At 41.1% G+C, this 23,921-nt stretch overlaps 1 protein-coding gene across 5 annotated transcripts in view; it reads right to left on the bottom strand.

Annotated features, from left to right (window-relative positions):
• The window catches only part of RASGRF2 (Ras protein specific guanine nucleotide releasing factor 2), a 233,008-nt gene that overhangs the window by 80,693 nt on the left and 128,394 nt on the right, over window positions 1-23,921 (bottom strand). For 3 of the 5 annotated variants that reach the window (XM_060009218.1, XM_060009216.1, XM_060009220.1), the window contains 2 exons: window positions 18,156-18,284; window positions 15,526-15,615 (listed from right to left, as the gene is read on the bottom strand). In XM_060009218.1, coding sequence (XP_059865201.1) covers window positions 15,526-15,615; window positions 18,156-18,284 — 219 coding nt within the window. The remainder of the gene's footprint in view (window positions 1-15,525; window positions 15,616-18,155; window positions 18,285-23,921) is intronic. The other 2 variants (XM_060009219.1, XM_060009217.1) reach the window with 1 other exon arrangement.

The following is a 23,921-nucleotide window of genomic DNA, read 5'->3' on the forward strand; positions in this document are numbered from 1 at the left end:
GTTTAGGAGAACAAACAAATATGTTCAAATCCCTAAAAAATGTCTTTCTGTGCGTCAATCAGTATCCAAGAACCAACCTCAAGGATGCTTTGGCGGTAGTCCCTGAACCCTGCTGGGGAATTAAATACAAACTATGAAACACACAAAGGAAACCAGGACTTCCTTATGTATAGGAAGTGCCTGAATCTGAGAGGGAAGGAAACTGAGATTCATATTTGAAGATGGTTAATAATTAAACTCATTAAAGAATTAATTAACTGGATACCAACTAACTGTTCAACTGTCCCTTGACATATCAGGGGTATGGCTCTGAAATACCACTTTACAAAAGTAACCTGGTTTAATAGAATGAGCACTGGACCAGGAGTCCAGAGACTTGGACTCAGGGCCTATGCCTGCAATTTCTAACCGCCCGTAAGTCACTTCACCTCGCTGAGCCTGTTTCTTTATATATTAGAAGAGGAAGGTAATCTCTGCCTCTCCACTTCCCAGCCTGGTTGTGATGGACACACATGCTGTTACCTATAAAAGGGCTTTGAAATTGTGAGGCAGTATACAAACGTGAGGCGTAGGATTAGGTCTTCATAAACCCATACTGCTAGGATAGAAAAAAAGGAATGAGAACATAACTTACAAATCTTTAACACTGCAGTGAGCGAGGTAAGCCCGGTGGAGGCAGGAAACTCCAGCCTTTGCTAAGACTGTTAGCTTCCGTGCCTGCCGCTAAAGGGGACTGTGGCTTGTTTTCCACCCAACCCACAGGGATCAAGAGAACTGACTCTGGTAGCGTATTTGCCAGATGAAGCTTTATCCTGACCAAGATGCTCTGTTTTGAATTAATTCTCAATGGTGTACAGGATCTTGAAAATTAGAAACAAGCCCAAATAAATGTCTCTAAAGTGGAGGAGGGCTATAGGTAGGTAACATCTGCATTGTTGCCATTCGAATGCGACACATGACTAAACATCGAGCCTCACAGTCTTTACAGCTGGTGATCCAATACAGTAAGTCCCCTACATACGAACGAATTCCATTCCGAGAGTGCATTCGTAAGTCCAATTTGTTTGTAAGTCCAACAAAGTTAGCCGACGTACCCAACTAACACAATCGGCTAGATAGTACTGTGCTGTAATAGGTGTATAATACTTTTCACACAAATAATACATAAAAAACAAGCAAAAAATAAAGACAACATTTTTAATCTTACAGTACAGTACCTTGAAGAGTCCAGTAGTACAGGACAGCAGCTGGCACACAGGGGCTGGCATCGAGTGAACAGGCAGGAAGAGTTACTGACTGGAGGAGGGAGAGAGGAGGTGGGAGATGGTAGAGCTGAAGGATGGTCAGCGATAGGAGACGGAGGGCAGGCTGCAATTTCAGTCACTCCTGAGGTTGGTGGCACAGGTTCTGGTTCCTTGCTGGATTCAATTCTATCTACCCTCTTGAAAAAACGATCCAGTGATGTCTGGGTAGTAGCTCTTTTTTTCTTATCACAGATGACTGGATTGCATTCTGAATGGCAGCTGTAGGTTTATATACATTCTACATTCAGGTCCTGTGCCTCAAAAACTAACAGTACCTCCTCAAATAAAGAAAATCCCCTTGCCATTTCCTACATCATGTATCTCTTCGGTTCTTCAGTTACTACTTCCTCTTGTCTCTCTTTGTCCTTTCTTGGCACTTAGCTTTTCTTAGCAGTACCAGCCACATCACGGCTGCTTTTACGCTTGCTTACGGACATCCTGGGCTTGAAATAAAGACACTGTACTACTGTACTCTATACAGTACTGTACAGTAAAGTACACAAAAGCACAACCACTTACAGAGGATGCATGCACATGACAATGTACACCAGACACGTGAACTACGTGACTGGACATGCAAATGCACATTTGCATCTTTGAAAGTTCGCAACTTGAAGGTTCCTATGTAGGGGACTTGCTGTAATAGCTAAAAAAGGAGCTGTTTGCCCCTCCATGACTATTTGTTACACTTATTAAAAAAAAAAAAAACAGACATGCACGCAAAAACTTATCAGGATACTATTATTTACCTCTAGTTCAACAAGTCTATTTCGTGTTTTCTGTAGGTTTATAGCTTCTGATTTTGTAAGACACTGAAATATACTTTGTCTAAGACTTTCATCACTTTTCCTTCTGATGCATGTGTCGAAATCTTGGTAATGTTAATTTACTCCAGTACGACAGACACTGCCTCCACTTAATGTAAAACCAGCCAAACTGCTAAGACTATAACACACACCAGGAAGTGTGTGACCATAGGAATAATGTGCAGATCCAGAGGAAAACACTGTCCCAAAGTCAAAAACAAAAAAAGCTCCAAAAACCTATGTTCAGAAAACTGACTAATTGGAAGAGTGAATGCATGAAATACTTTGAAACTATATTAACTTTTTCTTTCAGGGTCATGTACTGAAGGTTTATTATTTTGCTAATGTGACATTTTCTCTGGGTTTTCAAGTCCAGAATTTAATAACCAATAATTATACTGATTATTATCAGTATGCTAGAGTTTACATCTTGATCATTTGAAATTTACTTTATGCCTGTTCATCTAATCTCCTCAATGAGACTGTCAGTTCTTAGAGAGTAGAGGCAATGCCTCGTATTCTATTTTTATCTTTCCACAACACCTGGTATGGCATAGCGTATACACGTACACGGGAAGACCTATATAACTAATTGAAGATTAAGCAAAATCAAATAAACTTGTTCATCATTTAATCCAAAGAGTGGGAAAGAATAATGCTTTTAATTCAGGCAGAGATTTCTGAATCTCGAGACCAACCTCTCTGATGAACAATCGGATTTAGACCTTTTGTTTAAAAAATCCAAAGCAAAAAAAAAAAAAAAAAAATCCAAAGCAGCTGACATTTCTAGGAGCCTTTCCAACAGAGCTGGGTAGTAAGGTCAGTGGCAGCTAGACTTCCCACCCCCTCCTACTCCCCAAAATGTCTTTGGAATTCCCATGCCACCAAAGCCCTTCCCTAATATCATTGGCTCAGTTTCTAGTCACAGCATCTCAAGAGCCAAGTTGCAGTCTCAGAATCACAAAGTCAGTGTTTAGAGAATACAAACCACCTACCAATTGGGAATTCACTAGCTTCTTTAGAGCTCTGTCTTAGCCTTCTAAATGCCCCATAGTTCCAGGAGACCAGCTTCTCTGCAAAGGGGACTCAAACTGGGACACTCCAACCTGCTGGGTAGCTGAGATGCTAGGGTGAGTGTAATGTGTCACATAGGCCAGCTTCAATTTCATCTTAAAATGATAATTACAATTTTAAATTCAGCATTACAGACAGACAATAGCTACACAGGGAGGCTCCTCTCAGTTTGCAGAAGAGAGTAGAGCCATTAAGTTCCTTCCTATTGCTAAGCAACAGTTGTGTTCAAATCAAACTGCTCTCAGCTCTCAAACAGTAGGAAAATAAGTCTATTCAATTCAGAGCACTACAGGTGAAGGGAGAAGAATAAGGTAGATTTAAGCTACATGTTAATTTTAGATATATTCTTTCCATTTCAAAAAGTTTGGGGGGAATAAGCTCAGCGTGTTCTGTCCTATAGGAACAGCCCAGACATGTTTTCTCTTTCCAATATGAAAATATGCTCCCTAAGCGCAATTTGATTTTGAATAATTTCGCCAAGGTTTACTGGCAACCATGATACCACCTGTAGTAGCTATCTATCACTGCACAACAGATCACCCTGAAATTTACGGGCTGAAAATAACAAACATTTATTATTGCACAGTTTCTTCAGGATGAGATTTTGGAAGTGGCTCAGCTGGGTGGCTCTGGCTCAGGGTGTCTCACGAGGTTGCAAGCCAGATGTCCACCAGGGCTGCAGACATCCAAAGGCTCAAGTGGGGCTGGAGGGTTCACTTCTAAGCTCATGCATGAGGCTCTTGGCAGGAGGCCCACTTTCTAGTTTCTAGCTGGTCTCATTGGGCTTCTCCTCATGATATGGAAGCTTGTTTCCCCCAGAACAAGTGATCCAAGAGAGAGACTGACCAAGACAAAGGACACTATGCCTTCTGATGACCTAGGCTCCAAAGTCACACATGACCACTTCTGCTTAATTTTATTTGTTAGAAGCAAATTACTAAGTTCTACCCACACAAAAATAAAGAGAAATTAAGCTTCACCTCTTGAAGGATGGAGTATGAAAGAATTTGTGGACACATTTTTAAAACCACCAGACCACCCACCAGAAACGTTCATGTCCTTTTCCAAACGAAATGGCAGCACTGTAGAAACCCAGAGAATGAAGTTCCATCTCTGTCTTATCTATGTAAGGCAGAGGTTGGGATTGGTAATAGATCCTGTCAGTTCTCTTTTCATTAGCCAGATGATATGATTCAAATCTGCCACCTACTACCTATGTGACCTTAGGTGACTTACTTAACTCTCTGTATCTTAATTTCCTCAACTGGAAAATAAGTATAATAATAATATTATTATTATATTCATTTACTAATATACTCATTATACGAATAATACTATTAATTATATATAATAGTATTATTATATATTAAATATATAATAATACTATTATTAGTATAATGAGTACATTATACTCATTATACAAATAATAGTAACTACTTCACATATTAGTTAACATATGTAAAGTTTAGAATGGTGCTTGGTATATAGTACACCCTATAGAATTATGTCACTTTATTGTTGTTGCTTTTGTCATGTTGATAATAAGTTTATAATTGCATACACAAATGCCCAACAGGGAAGCATAGGACGGGGGTCTGCAAGGTGTGGGTGCAACTCTGAGAGGCCCTCTGCAAAAACTACCCACAATTATAATGTATTCACAAGATAAAACAGGCTAATTACATATTATTAAGTTGTGTTTTCAGGTCTTCCTAGCACTTGTGAAGCCACAGGCTACAAATGCCAGTTAGATAAACAACACTGACAAAAAGCCCATATTCTGTGCCTTTCTTACAAGTTTACTTACTAAATAGCTAAACTATTTAAACAGAGCTGATTGCTCTCACAAATCCAGAAAAAAAAAAGACAGCGGGGTACATATATGACATTAACGTAATTCATGGTACTCAATATATTACTGCAAATTTAATCCAATTCTCAATACAGAGATAAACGCTTCCTCTGACCAGGTTATATCATTGTACTAAGACCCTAGTTTCTGCGATCCTGTGAAAGAAATCACAGACCCCTCAGTGCTGCTAGCTAAGTAAGAATCTACCCACAGATGACTAATTTCACTCGGGTTCATCTCTCTGGAGTTACCGTGCTGCTGTATCTGTCAGGTGAATGCCAGGTGGAAAGAAGATGGAAAGTAGTGGGTATGCTGCAGATGAAGACAGGATCAAGAGTTAGCAACAAAATACGTAACTCAAGTTTCCCAAGATCTTGTTCTTTTTGAAATAAATGTGGGATTAGAGGCAATATCAGGGCAAAGAAAGAAGCAGTTTGGTAGTGGACAGATCTGAGCCTCATTCTCAGGCACTCTGAGAACCTGGGCCAGGCCCTCCAGCATTCTGGGTCTCACACTTGTTTCAAAATCTGTAAAGTAAGAAAGACAGTCCCCAAAATCCCTTCCATGGTGAAGGGGTGACAATGAGGCATCCTCCAGATCTTAGAGATAAGATTACCCTGTGAAAGCCAAAGTGGTCAAGCCACAGTGGACAAGAAGAGATGGGCTTCCTATAAAATAGCCTGGCCAAAGGAATAGGAAATAGTTTTGGGGAGGGAAGACTGAGGAGATTCAGGAGTCCATTGCTAGCATTGAGGTATGGTCTCAGAAACTCTTATCTGGATCAACCTACAACTCCAGCTGTAAATGATTACAGTAAATCTGAGGTCACATGCTGGTGGCTCACAGCCAATTGTGGTCCACAGAAGTATTCTGCTGGGCTGGACAGTATTTTTTTAAAGAGTATGAATTCACTTCCAACATTTAAAAATAGGAGATTTTACATAAATATCCAGATTTCTGGTTTTTCTTTAATAAAGAAAAGAAAGAAAGAAAACAGATCTGACGGCCCTAGTCTGTATTCTGTCATGGCAAAAACCAGGGGGAGTTGAGCAGTGGCTGCCCCTCTTTCACATGGTATCAGCCATCCAGTCCCCCTTTCAGTTACCTGCCTGGCCCTGAAATGGATGAAACTGTACTGCAGTCAAGTAGCAATTAAGCAATGTGAGCGTATCAGAAAAGTGAAAAGGCACAATCAAGTGCATAGTACCTTTGCTGAGGAGATACGGTAATACAGGAGAATGGTCTGCGTGGAGCTCAGGAAAGGGCAGCACAAAGAAGGAGAACTTGGCAATGCAACATGGTCAGGAAAGAGGGTGCTCAGGCCAGCTGGAACAAGGATTTGGGTTTGCTTGAAAGGCTTATCAAAAACACATGATGGGCAGAGGAAGTGCTCCATGTGATCTGGCTTGCTGTGGGCATCCTCCCAGGAAGAGAGTGCAATGACCCCCTGACATGAGCATCCCTAGCTGCTTTGCAGGCTCATACTAGTTAAGAGGGATACATTAGGAGTTTTGGATTAGCAGATACAAACTACTGTATATAAAATAGATAAACAACAAGGTCCTACTGTATAGCACAGAGAACTATATTCAATATCTTGTAATAACCTATAATGAAAAAGAGTATGAGAAAAGAATATATATATTGAATATATATATTCACTTTGCTGTACACCAGAAACTAACGCAACATTGTGATCAACTATACTTCAATAAAAATAAAAACTTTATAAAAACGATGTAACTTCTCAGTTCCAAAATTTTAATTTCAGTCCGTGTGTGTGTGTATGTGTGTCTAAAAATTAGACTGGAATCATTTAGCACAGAATATCTTTCCATTTCTTTGTGCCTTCAATTCCTTTCAACAACGTCTTATGGTTTAACATTGTTAAAATGTCCATATTACCTAAAGCAATCTACAGATTCAATGCGATCCCTATCAAAATCCCAAAATATTTTTCACAAAATAGGACCAAAAAAAACCCTAAAATTTATACAGAACCATAAAAGACCCCAAACAACTAAAGCAATCCTGAGAAAAAAAACAAAGCTGAAGGTATCACATCCCTGATTTCAAATTATACAACAGGCATCCTTGGAGATATTGCGGCTTTTGTTCCAGACCATGGCAAAACGGCAGATATTGCAATAAAATAAGTCACACCATTTGTTTTGGTTTCTCAGTGCATATAAAAGTTATGTTTACATTATACTGCAGTCTTTTAAGTGTGCAATAGCATTAGTTCTGAAAAAATAATGTATATACCTTAATTAAAAACACTTTATTGCTAAAAAGTGCTAACCGTCACCCGAGCCTTCAGCAAGTCGTAATCTTTTTGCTGGTGGAGGGTCTTGCCTCAATGTTGATGTCTGTTGACTGACCAGGCTGGTGGTTGCTGGAGGCTGGGATGGCTGTGGCCATTTTAAAAAATACGACAACCAAGAAGTTTGCCACATCCATTGACTCTTCCTTTCGCCAACAATTTCTCTGTAGCATACAATGCTGTTTGAGAGCATTTTACCCACAGCAGAAAACTTCTTTCAAAACTGGAGTCAATCCTCTCAAACCCTGCTGCTGCTTCATCAACTAAATGTATGTAATATTCTAAATCGTTTGTTGTCATTTCAACAATCTTCACGGCATCTTCAAAAGGTGTAGATCCGGGCTTCCCTGGTGGTGAAGTGGTTGGGGGTCCGCCTGCCGATGCAGGGGACACGGGTTCGTGCCCCGGTCCAGGAGGATCCCACATGCCACGGAGCGGCTGGGCCCGTGAGCCATGGCCGCTGAGCCTGCGCGTCCGGAGCCTGTGCTCCACAATGGGAGTGACCACAACAGTGAGAGGCCCGCGTACCGCAAAAAAAAAAAAAAAAAAAAAGGTGTAGATCCCATCTCAAGAAACCACTTTCTTTGCTCATCCATAAGAAGCAGCTCCTCACCTGTTGAAGTTTTATCATGAGATCACAGTAAGTCAGTCACATCTTCAGCCTCCACTTCTAATTCTAGTTCTCTTGCTATTTCCACCACATCTGCAATGACTTACTCCACTGAAGTCTTGAACCCCTCAATGTCATCCATGAGGGTTGGAATAAACTTCTTCCAAACTCCTGTTAATGTTGATATTTTGAGCTTTTTCCATGAATCACAAATGTTCTTAATGACATCTAGAATGATGAATCCTTTCCAGAAAGTTTTCAACTTACCCTTCTCAGATCCATCAGAGGAATCTCTATCTATGGCAACTATAGTCTTATGAAATATAATTCTTACATAACAGGACTTGAAAGTTAAAATTACTCCTTGCTCTACGGGCTGCAGAATGGATGCTGTATTTCACAGGCATGAAAATAACAATCTCGTTGTACATCTCCACCAGAGCTCTTGAGTGACCAGGTGCACTGTCAATGAGCAGCACTATTTTGAAAGGAATCTTCTTTTCTAAGCAATAGGTCTCAACAGTGGGCTTAAAATATTCAGTAAACCATGGTGTAAATAGATGTGCTGTCATCCAGCCTTCGTTGTTCCATTTATAGAGCACAGGCAGATTTAGCATAATTTAGCATAATTCTTAAGGGCCCTAGGATTTTCAGAACGGTAAATGAGCACTGGCTTCAACTTCAAGTCACCAGCTGCACTGGCCCCTAACAAGAGTCAGCCTGTCCTTTGAAGCTTTGAAGCCAGGTATTGACTTCTCTCTAGCTATGAAAATCCTAGATGGCATCATCTTCTAATAGAAGGCTGTTTCATCTGCACTGAAAATCTGTTGTCTAGTATATCCACCTTCATTAACGATCTTAGCTGGCTAGATCTTCTGGATAACTTGCTGCAACTTCTACATCAGCACTTGTTGCTTCACCTTGCACTTTTATGTTATGGAGACAACTTCTTTCTTTCAAGCTCATGAACCAACCTGTGCTCATTTCAGATTTTTCTTCTACAGCTTCCTCATCTCTCTCCACCTTCACAGAATTTAAGAGTGTTAGGGTCTTGCTCTAGATTAGGCTTTGGTTTAAGGGAATGTTGTGGCTGGTTTGATCTTCTAACCAGACCACTAAAACTTTCTCCATAAGAGCAATAAGGCTGTTTCGCTTTTTTATCATTCACGTGTTCACTGGAGTAGTGGTAGTTTTAATTTCCTTCAAGAACTTTTCCTTTGCATTCGCAACTTGGTTAACTGTTTGGTGCAAGAGGCCTAGCTTTCAGCCCATCTACTCTTTCGACATGCCTTCCTTAATAAGCTTAATCATTTCTAACTTTTGATTTAAAGTGAGAAACATGCAACTCTTCCTTTCACTTGAACACTTAGAGGCCACAGTAGGGTTATTAACTGGCCTAATTTCAACATTGTTGTGTCTCAGGGAAACAGGGAGGCCTGAGAAGAGGGAGAGAGGCAGGAATGGCAGGTCGGTAGAGCAGCCAGAACACACTCAGCATTTATCTATTAAATTCACCATCTTTATATGGGTGTGGTTCATGGACCACCCCCAAATTAAACAGTAATATCAAAGGTTACTGAATGCAGGTCACCATAACAAGTATAATAAGAATGAAAAAGTTTCAAATATTGAGAGAATTTACAAAATGTGACAGAGAGACATGAAGTGAGCAAATGCTGTTGGAAAAATGGTGCTGATAGACTCGCTCGACACACGGTTGCCAAAAACCTTCTATTTGTAAAAAATACAGTATTTGTGAAACACAATAAAGCAAAGTGCAATAAAATGAGGTATAACTGTACAAAGCTATAGTAATCAAAACAGCATGATATTGGCATAAAAAAGACACAGATTAATGAAACAGAGTTGAGAGCCCAGAATAAACCCACATATAGATGGACAATTATAATTTATGACAAAGGAGCAAAGAACATACAATGGGAGAAAGGATAGTCTCTTCCATAAATGGTATTGGGAAAACTGGACGGTCATATGCAAAAGAATGAAACTAGGCCACTATTTTACTCCATATACAAAAATCAACTCAAAATGGATTAAAGACTTGAATGTAAGACCTAAAATCATAGAATTCCTAGAAAAAAACATATGCAGTACACTTTTTAACATTGGTCTTAGCAGTATCTTTCTGGATATGTCTCCTGAGACAAGGGAAACAAAAGCAAAGATAAACAAATGAGACTACATCAAACTAAAAAACTTCTGCACAGGAAGGAAAGGAAACCATCAGCAAAACAAAAAGACAACCTACCGAATGGGAGAAGATACTTGAAAATCATATATCCAATAGGAGTTTAATATCCAAAATATATAAAGAACTCATACAACTCCACAACAACAAAACAAACACCCTGATTAAAAAATGGGCAGAGGATCTGAGTAGACATTTTTCCAAAGAAGACATACAGATGGCCAGTAGGCACATAAAATGATGTTCAATATCACTAATTATCAGGGAAATGCAAATCAAAACCACAATGATGTATCACCTCACGCCAGTTAGAATGGCTATTCTCAAAAAGACAGGAAATAACAAGTGTTGGTGAGGATGATGAGAAAAGGGAACACTCATACACTGGTGGTGGGAATGTAAATTGGTGCAGCCACTATGGAAGACAGTATAGAGATTCCTCAAAAAATTAAGAACAGAATTACCATATAATCCAGCTATTCCATTTCTGAGTGTTTATGCAAAGAAAATGAAGATACTAATTCAAAAAGACATATGCACCCCTATACTCAGTGTAGCATTATTTACAATAGCCAAGATATGGAAACAATCTAAGTGCTCATCAATGGATGAATGGATAAAGATGTAATATATATGCACAATGCAATACTACCCAGCCATAACAGAAAGATGAAATCTTGCCATTTGCAACAATGTGGATGGACCTTGAGGGTATTATGCTAAGTGGAATAAGTCAGATGGAAAAAGACAAATGCCATATGTTTTCACTCATATGAGGAATATAAAAAAATAAAATAAACAACCAAAAAGAATAAAATGAAATAAACAACCAAACCAAACAAAAACGAACATAGATACAGAGAAAAGATTAATGGTCACCAAGGGGAAAGGGACATGCGGGAGGGTAAAATGGGTAAAGGGAGTCAACTGCATAGTGATGGATGGAAATTAAACTTTCCATGGTGAGTACACAGTAGTGAATACATAAGTTGAAATACAATGTTGTACCCATGACACTTAAAAATAAATAAGGAATTTAAAGTAAGACTTGGAATCACTGTTAACTTACATTTGGTTTGCCAAAGCTCTTTGTTTTTCATTAATAATAGTGATAATAATGTTTTCATTAAAAAATGTAAATGAGATACATTCTGTCTCCCAACATTCAACTAGCTATCTTAAGACATTTTTATTGTAAAATGGTTTTTATATATTTTGGAAAAAAAACAATAAAAAATATGTCTCAAACTGGTTGTAGGAATGCTACAACCAGAGAAGGAACAAATACACCTTCTCCATCTAGTTTAGTGATTCTCCATCTTGGTTCCACATAAGTATCACATAGGGAACTTTAAAAATCCTGATGCCCCAGATGTACCCAGACCAATCAAGTCATAATCTCTGGGGGTGGGACCAGTTATTGGTATTTTAAAAAGTGAGTCCAAGCCCAATTCACACCAAGCTCAGATCTACTATTGGCTACACAAGCCTGAGTGGTTTAACAGAGGAAAAAACAGATTATGAATTATCTATTTTACAAGTACAAAGTCACCACCAGTAAAGAACTCACTATTTCTCTAAGCAATTGTAACTGTGCCATTAATTTTCCTATAAATGCATTCAGTCATTCCTCTACTTTGTTAATTTACTCTGACTTGCATAGAATGGTAAAACCTATAATCTTTTCACAGATAATCAAGAGTTGCTTGTAGTACCTCCACTGCCGTTATTTCTACTCTCATAAAAATAACCCACCTCACACTTTCATGTTTCATTTTAGATCATTTCATAAACCCTATCATTAATCCCAGAGCTTTAGGTATATAGTAAGCACCATGATATGCCCTGATATGTGTATTTATTGGATTTGCATTTCTATTCATATCATAACTATATCCAAACTGCACCTGCAGATTCCCTGTATCAGCAGCCATCTGAAAGGCACAGATTTTAATTCTACTTTAATGCAGAGCTCCTAAATTTGAGCAGATGCTTGAAAGTACATTTCAGCCAGTGTGGTGGCTCATAAGACTCACTGTTTTTTTGTCTCAGTCTTGCATAGAGCTAAAACTTACAGAGTTAGCACTTATTTGACTGATTGATGATCACTGGTCCCACTCCCACCTCCACCCGCCACCCCGTGATCAAAATTTCCTAAAGCTGCTCTGATTCCAAGAATGATCAGGGCTGGACTCATAAACAGATTTACCAGGAAGCTTAAGCCTCGGGGCCTCTCAATGTGTATGGGCCTCTTCCAAAGCCCTGGGAGGTGCTCTGAAGGTTTGTAATTTTATATTCTTTTCCTTGAGGCAGACTGTGTAAGTGTTAGACCCCACAAATCCCGGATCCATCCACAGTGGGCCTAATGTAACTTGACTGCCAATCGCAAGGCAAGCACTAAATAAACTGTGAACTCTTTATAATGTGAAGTTAAGGAGAATTAATCATGTCACAATCATGCCCACAGATCAGGCTTTCCTTCCTCTCCAGCAGAGGTACTCCTGTTGGTCTACAAGGAAACGGAGCATGACATGGAAGGAAGAGACACCCATCTTTGGAAAGGACAGGCTCTAAGTCCTTAAAGAAACCAGAGGGGAAATTCCAGTCTTTTCCAGTGTGTGTGGAAATCAGGTAGGCTCAGACCCGAGGGGCAGGACTGGTAATCCTGAGTACATACCAGGCCACCTTCCACAGATAAATCAACTTTCTCTGACTTTACGGCATGCACGTCTTATCTGGCCTCTTTGCGAAGAAAATTTTCTGTCCATCCTTCTGCTAAATTTAAATACTTTTCAATGCAGTAAAATTACCTTCTAAGCAATCATTAAAGAGAAATGGCTTACGTGCAAATGCCTGCAGTGAATATTTGAAAGCATAATCACTAACTGACAGTTCTAACCCAGAGTTGCCAGATTCCCGTGTATTTTGATGGAGGTAGAGGTTGAGGGCAGGGAGGTGAGAGAGGATTAAAGCAAGAGGGAACCCGAAGAGGAGCCTGAAACATGAAAGCCCACTCTGCAGACCGCATGGCTTGGCCGGGCGGCACGTTGTTTCAGGCTATAAGCCACACACACAGCAGAGCGGCACCACCAGGTGGTCCCATATTGCAGCCAGACAAGCAGACAGGAAGCCTGGAAAAATGGATGTGAGCATGAGATGTTCACTTATCTACACCACCTTCCCTCCTGCTCACCTCTGCAGGCTCTCCACGTTCCAGTGTGCATTCGGGTCATAATTCCTGATTCAGAGAGTAGATACAAGGCCTGGTTTGAGACTTAAACACTAGGTAGCACTAGCTTCCTTCGGACACCTGTCTGTCTGGGTTTAGGGCTTCTCTGGGCAGTAGCAGGCTCTCCTCTCCCTGACCAGCCAAGGAGTCCAGATCATCTTCCTAGCACTTCCTCTCTTTCTGTTCCATGTCCACCTGCCCTAGTGGCCTATGAACCTGAGCCCTTCTGCCAAGTTCTCGTAGGCAGGTGGACTCTCCTGTGGGGCTAGATCCATGAAGCAGCCGAGCCCCAGGGACGTACTGATCCCTACTCCAAAACAGACCCTCTTTCGTACCACCATTAGCCACCGGAACTGACCCCTGTGCAACTTGCTGCCTTGACAGCGGGGCCACAGATACTGCCAAAGCCATCCTTTATGTCATTTATGTCTAAACTTGAATCATGTGGCTCCAGACCCCATTACAGGCAACGTCAGCAGCAGTGTGATAAAACAGGAGGTCCAGGCCACCCTGCACCTAGCAGTGCTGGCTGTCGTCAGTCAGCAGGCTGCCCCTCCTCAGCTGGCTCACTGAGGACAGCTTTCTTGCTAAGGCTCTTTCGGCTGCAAGGGAGAAGCAGGAACAGGCCGCAGAGCAGCAGCAGTGTTCAGATAGTGAGGAAGACCTGGCTATTGTGGTTGCTTTATCCTCTGGCCCATCAGGCACGGGCAAGCCCAAGTCTGAAAGCCAGTCTCCGTTAGAACTTTGCTTCAATCTCAGGTGAAAAAAAGATACCTTCCCCGAACCAGCCTCCAGCAAATGGGGAAATGGTCTCATCCTGAATTGACCTAAAAACTATTTTCCCTTACAAACCACATTTAAATTAAGAGACCTGCGAGGAAGCTCTGTATTTCACTTTTTCCAAAGACAGACTAGCTTGTGAGAACAAAAGACAGAAGAAGGTCTTAGCAAATCACAGTTGATAACCAATTCTGCCGGAAGTGTAGGGAAGACTCCTTTATTATCTCATCAAAGAAATGTTCATTATTCTAACATGTAGTCAACAACAGAAGCCGACTGGATTGAGAAGACATCAATACTATTACCATTACAGGCTGTATTGTGTTATACTGATGGGAACTGAGGTTCTGGGAATATTTGGGGTAAAGAACATCCCCAATTTGCCTGACCACATCCAGTGAAGTGTGTGTGGTAAAATATTTAAGATGTGGAATGTAGTCAAAGTGCAAAGATTTTCCATTCAGATGGGATATCTATCTATCTAGATAGATAGATAGATAGATAGGTAAATATGAATTACTATGGTAATTCATGTTCCTTATAGTATATCTCTTTGTACTTACTTCAACTTAGATTTCACACAGACAGTACCTACCAGTTACTCTTGTTGAATATAGGTTCATAGGCTTTGGAAATGGACTTCTCTGGTAGGTGAGCAATGGCTAATTAACAAAATACACCAAAAATACACTCCCGGAACACAGAGAATTAGTTTAGGTGAAGATACTTACAGCAACAAGGCTGTTTAAACCACATACGGATTTATTTTAACATAACGTCCTCCTTGCACACGAGAGAAGAGGACAGAGATCATGAATATAATTTTTCATCTATTTAAAATACCGTGCTTTTATTTTAAGTACTTCTTTACCCTGAAGATTAACTGATAGCAACTCAGAAAGCATCATGGAGCTACTGGAAATGAATTTTGAGTCCTCTAAAGCAATAGATCCCTCCCTCCTCCCCGCCCCCTCCACAAACCTTCCCTCCCACCTTGCATATGCTTTCAGCACTGGACTCAGTTAAAAGGGAACCACGTGTCCTCGACAATTTGGCTAAAAAGGTTAAAGAACTCCATAAAACAACATGAAAGAAATAACACATCCTTCTCTGATACAGAAGTTCTCAAAAGGGTTACGCACAGGCCACCTGTGTGAGACTCACCTGAAGGTGCTTATTTAAAAAGACGGTATCACGCCAAGATGCGCTGACTTAGGGGGCTGGGAATCTGCATTCTTAAGAAGCTGCCCAGTGTATCATCAAGACGCTGGCAGGCAAGGACCACTGATTTACCATAAATTGCCATGTGTCTGCACTCAGCTGCTGGCCCCTACTCACCAGGTGGACTCCCATGTCCTGCTGCAGCTGTGGCAATTGCAAAAGCAGAAGCAGGCGAAACAGAGCAGTGGGAGTTGTCGGCGGTCTGTCCTGGTTATTTCAAAAGAATGGAAATGGCATGGTGAGACAGTTGGATAATATAACGTAATAAAAATTCTCATTTTCATTCCAGCACTGGATGAATGCAAATACCCTGCATTGTCCTTATTAATAGGCAAATAACAAGATTCTATATTAGCAAGTCCATTCTAGGTATAGCCCCAAGAGGAATGAAAGCATATATCTACACAAAAACTTATACGTGAACATCCATAGCAGCATTATTCATAACAGCCAAAAAATAAAAACAATCAAATGTCCACCAACTGGTGAAATGATAAACCAAATCAAAAATTCTCATACAAGGGAATATCATCTAGCCACAAAAAGGAATGAAGTACTAATACATACTACAACATGAATATACCTTGAAAACATCATGCTAAGTGAACGTCAGTCATAAAGAGTCACATATTGTATGATCCCATTTACATTAAATGTCCTGATTAGGTAAATCCATAGAGACAGAGAGTAAATTAGTGGTTTCCAGGGGCTGGCGGGGAGATGGGAATGGGGAGTGACTACTAATGAGGACATGGTCCCTTAGTGGGGGAGGGGATGAAAATGTTCTGGAATGAGATAGTAGTCATGGCTGCCCAGCCTTGTAAATATATAAAAACCACTGAACTGTGTATTTTAAAAGGGTGAATCTTATGGTATGTGAACTTTATCTCAATATAAAAAATATTTTTTAAAAATATTCTACACTTTACTGATGGAATTTTCTTCTCAAAGTACCTTTAGAAGCAGAGATGGGTTCTTAAACCGAAGGATGCACTCGGCACCTTCAGGCAGCCCCTCTCACTCAGACGCTTACACACAGCATTGGCTAATATTGCTGACAACCTCACTGTTTTTCTCACTCAGGCTTTTAGTGAAGATAGCTCACTGTGATTCTGTGATTTTTGATTAGTTTGCCCCTAAAGTTATATAGTCATGCTTAAAATAAATAAGAGGGGAAGCAAAGAGCTGCTTAATGTACCCAAGCATGAAAGCAAAGAACAGCTCTACCCTCTCCTTCAGCAGTAGCCTGAAAACATTTGTGAAGCAAGGTGGCAAGTAGACAGATGAACAGGCAAAATTCAGCTACACAGTGAGAAAATGTGTGATACTGTCCCCATTTGGATCCACCGTATTATCACAGATTTTGGCTTTCTTCCTGTGTCGCTGGGATTTAGTCAGATCAGGAAAGAAACAAAGGACTTAGTTAATCCACAAACAGGATGAGGATTTCCAAATGATGTTTACATAAATTTAAAAACATTTTAAATGAATATAAACATATGAAAGAGACCGTACTAAAACAGAGCTCTAATAATAGTAACCAAGTGGACAACATTTAATCTTGCCTTGGTAAAGTTTTGCTTTCACAGACTTTGGCCCCAAACTCTTACAGGTTTAATGAACTCAAGGGAGTCTGTCCCACATGGCAATGGTCAAAGAAGTTGCCAAGGCTTGGACTGACCAAGCCTCTAAGAAGAGTAAAGAGATTTGGCTAATTCCATAGTAGTCCTATAACAAGCCAGGGAATCTAGCTTGTTACCCTTGGTTTTTCAGAGCTATCCAAATGTCAGGGTGACCCATGACGGACCAGGAGCCCCAAAGGGCTAATATCCATCAGGGCAAAACTGCTGACAACAGTCTGACCCAGACTAGCTTCTCTTGGAGGTGATGGCAATGAAAACAGCTTCCACCACGAGGCTAAGGCTGCAAATGAAAGGACCCTTTGGAGCCATGCACTCTATCTTTTGCTAAACTGCCTTACTTAAAGCAGGAGTATGAGAGTCAGAAAACGTCTATGTTTTACATGGGTTACTTAGGGTGAATCTGGTTTCATAATTGAATAATTTTCTCTTCCAACTTGAAATAATTGGCTTGAGGAGAAAAGAAGAAAACATTTCTAAAACAACTGTAATTTGGATATATTTATTTGAGCAATGAGGAGATAAAAGATTTCTGTCTTTTGTTCTGTCTTCCCTCCAATTAGAAAACATTTGGTATATTCTAAAACAAATTATGGGATAATGTTTTATAATTTTCATAACTATAGAAAAGATACCAGATTCTGCCACTAGTAATAATGAAGATTGGCGCTCCATGCAACTGGACTTTATTTTAGCTGAAACAGTGTTCTTAATAAGGTCCCCCCCGACAATTCTGTGTCCCAGATGAACCTATTTAATACAGACTACACTGGGATTCATGGTAAGGTATCAGAGTCTGGGAACATTTTGGTGAAACCAGCACTGAAATTCAATCAACTAGCAACTAAGAACAGGCTTCTCAATTCAGGTTACTCCACACAAAGTGTCATGCAATGATGGGGTCAAATAAATATTGGTTATACTAATGACATACTCTCTAATCATTTATTTTCTACTACTTGGTCCTACAGTAACATTTGCTTCCCATTACTTTTCATAACTGAGACTAAAAATATTCGGGGAGTGAAACAGTAAGGCAAACAAAAGATTCAGGAGCTAGAATCATTCCTCGCTTGAGTGTTTCTGAGTCCCTTTCTGAGTGCTCACCTCCGGGCTGGCGGTAGCGGAGGTGCCGAGGAGTTGAGGGTGACCTGCAAGGTGAAGGTTCGGTGGCATCTGCCGCGGGGGAGCTTTCCACTCCTGCTCGGTCCACCGGTGCAGACTCCAGCACTGCTGCTTTAAAACATCATGAATTTTAACAACCAGGCCATGAATTCAAGAGCTTCTTGTCAGTATCATGCATGGAAACACAAAAGTTCATTATGGATAATAAGCATTTCATGTTAGTCTACATTTTTAAAGGACTTTATCATGAAATCGAGTCACTCTTCCTGGCGGAATGTTAACAACACGAAGTCTAACTGTGGCTCATCTCCTCACCTGTCTTGCTGACCCTGCTGAGCCTGGTTGATCCTCCCAAGCCCCTTTTGTTCAACACAACAGATGTTACGGATAAAAAGAAGAGGATATGCAGTGGCTTCCCCGCCCTCCAGAATGTTTCTCCCTTCTTGGAGTGGGAAAAGAGGGACTTTTTCCAGATGGTAAATGAAAATTGGGACTTCATTAGTTCTTTGCCTAGCTTGCTCCCTTAAGACAATTCAAGGAGCCCCCCTGCCTAAGGATCTACGGCTGTACTGTCCAAAATGGTAACCCGAGCCCAAAGTGGCTATGTCAGTTTAAATGAAAACTCAATTTAAGCGAATATTTCACTTCCTCACTTGCACTGGCCACACTTCAAGTGCTCAGTAGCCACGTGTGGTGAGTGGCTACAGTACTGAACAGCATTTCCATCCTCCTAGAAGGTTCTATTGGGTAGCCCTGTCCGAGAGCTACGGATCAGCAGGAAGCAAGTGGAAATTTTTACAATGAACAGTTGAGAGATTTTTAAGATAATCTGTGCCTCTTCGCTGCAGCTAACATCCCATGAGTAAAAGAAACAGTCCAGAGTCACATTTAAGCTATTACCACACCCCTTGCGCTAGCTTAGTAACCAGGTAAAATTACAACTTTGTGTGTGTTCTTTTCAGGAAAAGCACTACAAGAATGTCATAAATTTCCAACAACTCTTCCATTTCTTTTTCCTTGGGCTTTTCATCAACCGACAAAAGCTGTATCACCTCCACTAGTTTTCCATTTACCCCTGTCAGCAGAGCTACTCTCAACTCGACTCCCTTTACCATTCCATTCAAGATTTCACTCAACAAACTTGACAAAATCCCTAATAACTTCACATAAAGCCATTTTTACACTTGCATGTGATTTACTCCCTTAGAAATATGGCCCCAAGTCAGCTCTTTTGAAAAACAAAGGGGCCAGGGAAGGGAAATGGTTAGAATCTTTCCTCCAATGACATAATTACAGTCAAGCTGGCAATAATGCAGGATGGAGACATAAAAATCAGTGCTTAGCTGTTAGTTTTATTATTTTCTAAATAACTCCCTCAAAATGCAGTAATAGAAGGCATCTGCTTCGCAAGAGCAAGCAGAATATCAAATGTATGTCCTTGGTCTGATTCAACCATTCATTCCTCTGAGGCAAATGAGCAAATCATTTAGTCAGCAATTACACTGAACCCAAAAAACTTCCCAGCGAGAGAGCTGGACAGGTCCCGAAAGTCCACTGAAAGAACAGGAAAGCACAGACTAACACTGTAAGCAAACGGGCACCTACAGAGAGGAGAAACCATGCCAGCACTGTGGGGGGAAAGAAGGTTTCCTTCTGCCAGGTTCACTTTCAGTCAAGTTCCATGCCAAGCAGCTTTGCCTGCAGAACGAGTGGGCAGATGTGGGCTCAAAACAAATGCTAAAATTGGGAGCACTTTCAGCCCACAGGCAGGCAATTTTCAAACTAAGAATACAGCAACAGACACTAGTGATGTGGGTCGTGCAGCGATGCTTAGACTGGTTGCACAGCCATGGCCCAAGAGAACGCTGATGGGGTAAGAGACCCAAACACAGTGAGTGAGCTGCCCCATGGCTCTCCTTTCTTGCCTGCTGTTGGTTATGTTTTTTGTTGAGATCTCACCACTGGGTGGAATCTGGATGTGAGCTGGGCTGATATTTGTGCTTTTTAGAAGGACCCAGGATAGCAGAAGGTGGGGACTTCGTGGTAGGAAGAAAGAGGGGCACTAATGAATGTTGGGTGAACCTGGAACAGATCTGGGGACTGGGGGGGGGGTGAAACCAACTGCATTATTTTTCCCTCCGAAGTTCACAGTCTTGCTCATTTTGAGGGATATTTCCTATTTCTCTTCTTTCCCTTCATGTCATTTGAAGTTCTCTTGCCAGGATATATTGCAAGGCTGGCATTATAACTGCAATGACAATAAAACTGGACAAAGGTTACTAGCATTTTTCAAAGAGCGTACCCTGAAACTGTCTAGCTGGACAGTAGTGAGGGAGACCCACGACCTCAGTATGGGCCTAATGGTGAAGCTGAACTCATGCAATGAGGTTTGTGGAGTTGCATCCTGAGGTGAAAAGCAGAAACTGTACAAACTCTTGGCACAGGGTTTCTTATTCAAGTCTGCCAGCTGTCTTAAGTGTTACCATTATGCAAAGCACACGCAAACATCTTTCAAATTAAAGACAGATCATTGTCTCCCTTTACTTTGCCAACTGGAATTTTCAAGACTAGATAGCAGAGTTAATACGGCAGCACTCTTGGCTTCTGTAGACATTCTGTGCATGCGCGCGTGCGCACACACACAGACACAGACACAACTTGTCAGGCTGACACTGAAGTAAAGTGTTTCATCCATGACTTTTCTAGAACTATTCATGATCAGTATTGCCTATATACCAATGCAAAATAAAAGGAAAAACTAGATCTATAATTCCTTTGTTTCACCTTTTCAGAAAAATGCCAAAGAGCTCCCTAGACCCCAGTATAATTCTAAGCTTTCTATTCACAGTGTCTCTTTTATGAGGATCCACAGGATAAATTATTCTCAAGTCTCAGGAGCAAGAAAAGATGTGCCTGCACACCAATCTATTCTTAGCTTTCAATATGAATCACATAACTGATTACATTCAGAACCAAAATCAGAGTGACTTTAGGAACTGCAGAGGACCACACAGTACTCACTTGTTCACTAACCATACCCATGGCCTCATACGATTTTCCTCCATTGCCTGATTTCCTTATCTATTTTAGTTTTAATCCAGTGTACCATGTGCCTCTTTGAACTACCACCTTAAATACTTTTAAGAACAAGATGGGAAGTAAATACATTAAAAATAATCAGAAGACAGCTACAGAAAGAGAAAAAAAATCAAGATGCTGGGCTTCCCTGGTGGCGCAGTGGTTGAGAGTCCGCCTTCCGATGCAGGGGACATGGGTTCGTGCCCTGGTCCAGGAAGATCCCACATGCCACGGAACGGCTGGGCCTGTGAGCCATGGCCGCTGAGGCTGCATGTCCGGAGCCTGTGCTCCGCAACAGGAGAGGCCACAACAGTGAGAGGCCCGCGTACCACACACAAAAAATCAAGATGCAATGAGGTGGCCAAAAACAAAGTGTTTAATAGAAGGATTGCTGGAGGGGGGCGGAAATCATGGTAAAAATGAGAGATAAAGGGGCACATATTAGTGGGTAGACGTGACTAAGACACATGGGGCAGAGGAGAGGACACCTCTGGAGATGATGTTGGCTCTAATGGGCTTCAACAAGTGCCATGGGCCACACATGGACACAACCCTGGAATGTCCCCACCTCCCACAGTGAGAGGAGCTCTGTATTTAACCTTGACCTGGGAACTGCAAAATCATATTTCTACCCCGCGAACCACGTGGATAAACTGACCCTTGAAATTCTAACTGCAAATCATCTGTTTGGGGAAAATCCAGTGGAGAAACACAGAGGCATTAAGTCCTCAACTTTGGCTATTTCTCTAATGTGAGAAAGAACCTACTATTTCTGCCACACCATTATTCATGGACCCTCTCCATCTGCTGGGCCCTGGTCAGAAATGATCCAAGCTGCTACATAACAAGCTCTCTAGCTGATGCTAGCTGTGCCCACAATGATCCCTGATCCCACCTCTGCCCAACACCTACACTGACAAGTCTTTGCAGCCTTTGTCAGTGTCATTCCCTGGGAGCTTGATCTAGTACTTTCTCATTTAATCTTGGTCTCCCCAAGTCTAACCTTTTTCCAGCTTATCATTCCTGGGGAAAAACTAGTGATTCCTCCCAGTGATCACACCTCTATCTGAGACAGCAGGCCAAACAGATGTTACGATATGGTATTGGACCAACACTATGCACTTTGGGCTTGGACTTCAAAGACCAGAACTAGGGAACTTGGTGACCACTGTGGAACAATCCATGTAAGTGTAAGAATTAATCAAGATGGGTAATGGGCAGCTTGACTGAGGACCTTTAGAACTACGACATGTACTTAGTCTATAATGCAGAAAGGAATAGATTTTTCGTTTGCTCCTCTATTCAAGAAAAAAGTTAATACCTATACTACTAAGCATTAGCCAAATTAAAATGCAATCTCTGGGAAATTGCGAAAAAGGAGAAACATTCTCACTGTACTCCTGTTAGGAGGCCACTATCAAAAGAAAGAAAATATTAAGTGTTGGCAAGGATGCAGAGAAATTGGAACTCTGTACACTGTTGATGGGAATGTAAATGATGTAGGCACTATCAAAAACAAAAATTTCCTCAAAAAATTAAAAATAGAATTACCACATGATCTAGCAATCTCATTTTTGGGTATATATGCAAAAGAATGGAAAGCAGGATCTTGAAGAGATAACTGCATACACATGTACACTGCAGTATTATTCACAGTAGCCAAGAGATGGAAGCAACCCAAATGTCCATCAATAGAGGAATGGATAAAGAAAATATGGAGTATATATACAATGGAGTATTGTTCAGCCTTAAGAAAGAAGAAAATCCTGGCACATGTTACAGCATGGATGAACCTTGAGGACATTATGCTACATGAAATAAGACAGTCACAAAAAGGCAAATACTGTGTGATTTCACTTATATGAGGCATAAAAAATAGTCAAACTTGGGACTTGCCTGGTGGCGCAGTGCTTAAGAATCCGCCTGCCAATGCAGGGGACATAGGTTCAAGCCCTGGTCCGGGAAGATCCCACATGTCGCGGAGCAACTAAGCCCGTGTGCCACAACTAATGAGCCTGCGCTCTAGAGCCCGCGAGCCACAACTACTGAGCCCGCATGCCACAACTACTGAAGTCTGCGTGCCACAACTACTGAAGTCTGTGTGCTTAGGGTCCGTGCTCAGCAACAAGACAAGCCATCACAATGAGAAGCCCACATACCACAACGAAGAGTAGCTCCTGCTCACCACAACGAAGAGTAGCCCCTGCTCACTGCAACTAGAGAAAGCCTGCACGCAGCAATGAAGACCCAACGCAGCCAAAAGTAAATAAATAATTTTTTTTAAAAAAGTAATCAAACTCATAGAAACAGAAAGAAGATGGTGGTTGCCAAGGGCTGGGGGGGAGGGAGAAATGCAGAGTTGTTCAATGGATGTAGAGTTTCAGTTTTGCAAGATGAAAAAGTTCTAAGTATGTATTGCACAACAATGCGAATATACTTAACACCACTGAACTGTACACTTAATGGCTAAGATGGCCAAAAAGAAGGAGGAGGAAGAGGAGGATTCTTCAGGAGAGTTTTAGTAAGTTTACTAGATGCTAGAAAGCCCCAGGAAGACTAGTAGCAGGGTTTCCTCTACAGAGCTGCACATGGCGTCAAAACTGGACAAAAGCTGCCCCTTCAGAAGCATTGGTCACTCCTGCTCTCAGAAATGGGTTTCACCACTGGGGG

This window comes from Delphinus delphis, chromosome 3 (genome assembly GCF_949987515.2).
Source record: "Delphinus delphis chromosome 3, mDelDel1.2, whole genome shotgun sequence".
Lineage (NCBI taxonomy): Eukaryota > Metazoa > Chordata > Mammalia > Artiodactyla > Delphinidae > Delphinus > Delphinus delphis.